This window comes from Austrofundulus limnaeus, unplaced genomic scaffold (genome assembly GCF_001266775.1).
Source record: "Austrofundulus limnaeus strain Quisiro unplaced genomic scaffold, Austrofundulus_limnaeus-1.0 Scaffold240, whole genome shotgun sequence".
Taxonomy (NCBI): domain Eukaryota; kingdom Metazoa; phylum Chordata; class Actinopteri; order Cyprinodontiformes; family Rivulidae; genus Austrofundulus; species Austrofundulus limnaeus.
The window spans coordinates 691904-694640 of record NW_013952642.1 but is presented as its reverse complement, the minus strand read 5'-3'; the positions used below and the strand labels follow the sequence as shown (position 1 = coordinate 694640).

General features: G+C 38.6%; 2 protein-coding genes across 3 annotated transcripts in view; both read right to left on the bottom strand.

The window, feature by feature from the left end:
- The window catches only part of hnmt (histamine N-methyltransferase), a gene marked incomplete at its 3' end in the record, with an annotated part of 14927 nt that overhangs the window by 1718 nt on the left and 10472 nt on the right, over positions 1-2737 (bottom strand). The window contains 2 exon segments of one of the 2 annotated variants that reach the window (XM_014020102.1): positions 559-701; positions 798-1736. Coding sequence (XP_013875556.1) covers positions 559-692 — 134 coding nt within the window. 2 annotated transcript variants of the gene reach the window in all.
- The window catches only part of LOC106525772 (histamine N-methyltransferase), a 5020-nt gene continuing 4360 nt past the window's right edge, over positions 2078-2737 (bottom strand). The window contains exon 3 of the mRNA XM_014020104.1: positions 2078-2580. Within this exon, the coding sequence (XP_013875558.1) occupies positions 2219-2580 (362 nt within the window). The 3' untranslated portion in view covers positions 2078-2218. The remainder of the gene's footprint in view (positions 2581-2737) is intronic.

Here is a 2737-nt window from a genome sequence, read left to right as displayed (position 1 = left end):
GTACACCTGATTGGCGTATACCTCTGTATGATGGTTCAAAACCTATGTATATTTTATTTTATTTTTTTAATTGATGTATTTTTTTGGAAGTGTCACCTTTGAGACTAAAACGTTGGTGCCCACTCAAAGTCCACTATGCAAGTTTAAGTTGTTTCCCTGCTTTGACACACCTTATTGGAATGAATGATTGATTGATTACGAGGTTTTTGCAGAACTTTAAGACCCAATAAAGAGCAGGGAAACAACTAAAACATGCAGGAAAGCGGCCCTAAGGCCTGGATTGGGCACCACTGGCTTGTGGTCAAGTCATTTTTGTATTAATTCTGAATGCAGTCATGGTTTGAAATTGCAGTCCAGGAAACAGACATTCAATATCTGAACTTTGACACATTGGGTTGTCTGGTGATCTCTAWACAGTAACATTGGTTGGTTGCAAAAGTTCATTCAGCAACAGATTGTCCTAATCTTGATGAACCCCATAACTCCACAAGAACTCTTTCCCGCTTGTGGCCCTGAGCTTGCACAACTCCAGACTGTGGAGACTCAAAGTGTAACTACCTTTTATATTCCTCAGGCAGGAGGTTTTGAACACCTTTGAGAACGGCTGCATGCTCTCCTGACCTCTCCAGGTAAAACTGGAAGCTGTCCACAGCACAGCCCTCATAGCAAGTTTGCTTTGCTTCTGCAGCCATGATTGCTCCCTGCAACGTAAAGAAAAAAAAAAAGAAAAAAAAAAGAATCCAACAGTTCCTCAGAAAGTCTATCTTCAAAGAGGTGTTTCAAGCTTTTAAAGTTACCTTGAATTTGTGGATATGACAAGTGGAGGCAGGGTTTCTGTGCTCTTGCTCTTCCAAGCAGCGGGGTTGCACTGCCCCAGCAGTAATGCTGGTCCTCCTTCTTCACTACAACGTTGTGTTACATAACCGCTGGACTTTGGCTGAATTAACAAAAGCAGCTGCTGCAGTGTTGACCGACAGTTTCACTGAACAAAAAGAGGTTTCTGTTTTTTTTTAAGTTCTCTTCATTGCCTATGTTCATCCAAATACGTTTACCAACACTTTTATCCATTTTATTGTTTTATGGATGTACACTAGACACTTGTTTTCTGTTACTTTCCTCTTTCATGAGTTTTTGTGCAGTCACTGCAATAACACATGATGTCCACTAGTTGGAGACATCTGCTCACAGATCTGACTGAAGGTGTTCCCCCCCTTTTTTTTTCCCCAGAACAGAACCAAAAGTGTTGAAGACTAGTAGTTGTAGATCCAATTGCTTTCTAAAGGTTTCTTTTCAAATCATCCAGGTCATATGTTTTGCTAAGCAACTCATTCCAACAAWGTTCAAGTTTTAAACAGAGTAGCACATGAATATCAAACCAAACATCACAGCAAATTTTATCTCARTATCTGTAAAACTGACTGTGATATAGCAGCATTAAAAACTCTTAGTGTTCACTCAGTTTTGAGGTCAAGSGTAAAAGGCAGTATCTGTATTTAATTGCTTGAATTAAATACTAAATGTTGCATTAATTACAAATGTTTGCCAGGCTGTCATAAATCAGCACATGCAGTGAAGTCCAACTATACCCAGCTCTGAAGCAGCTTTAAAGCCCCAGCATTAATTCTCTAATGCGAACAGTTTTACAAATAGATTACATTGCAGTAAAAAATAATAATAATAACAATAATAGATAAAAAGCCTAGGCACACACTTTTTTTTTAATTTGCCAGTTCAGGCTCTCGCTGATATAAATACAATCTGCAACTATTTTAGTGTTTAATGCACAATTACCTTCAGCTTTTCTAAAATGAGTCTCAATGAAAAGTTAATTGTCCAATTTTCTATTTATTTTTAGATTTGCAAAGAAGCAGAGTGCTCTCCACTGACAGCAGAAGCATCATGGGGTTTAGGCAATAGCCTGCCAAGTGCAGCCTATTAAAACTCATGACGGTAAAATCTGAAGTTAATTTCTGTAACTGACTAAGACTGATCTTTATTATGAGAATTTTTGARTGGCTCATAAAATAAGTGAAAATTACATTAAAGGGGTTTTCAATTTGCACAGAGTGATACAAGATTATAGTTATTAAATTTAATCATTAACAGCACAAGTACAGAAATGAAAAACAAGATAAAGACTACAGTAATTCACCATGTTTTAAAAGTATTTCATCATCTGTGTCATAAACTTGCCGCCATATAGTATCGGTGTGTCTTTTTAAGTTGGTTTATCAAGGATTATGACTCCAAGGTTGTTGTTAAAGATAACTTTGCCCTCGTACTCCGTGCTGCACTTTGGGTGCTGAAGCAGCTCCAGCACGCAGGTTTTCAGCTCCCGAGAGGCAGTTTTACTAAAGTTCAGCACCTCTGTGAGGAAATCAAGCAGCAGCTCTCCCTTCTCATCGCCTTCAATGAAACACTCGGTGATATCCATTTGAGATTGCAGGTCAAAGCTCTGGTAGCTCACTCCCTTGGAGTCCAGGTAGCTTTTGATGTCTCTTGTGGTTACACACTGACTTATTTCTGTGTTGCAGAACTGGCTCCTGAATTTCTGCCACAACATCTCCCAGCCGCTGTTCTCTGGAACAGATGCAAGAGAAATTAGGCTAACATTAGCATAACAATGAGGACAGTATTTACTGAGGGTGTAACAGTACACCTGTGTCACTTGTGCATACATCGGTACGATGGTTACTGTTCAAAAACTCCAAACACGCTATATATATATATATATATA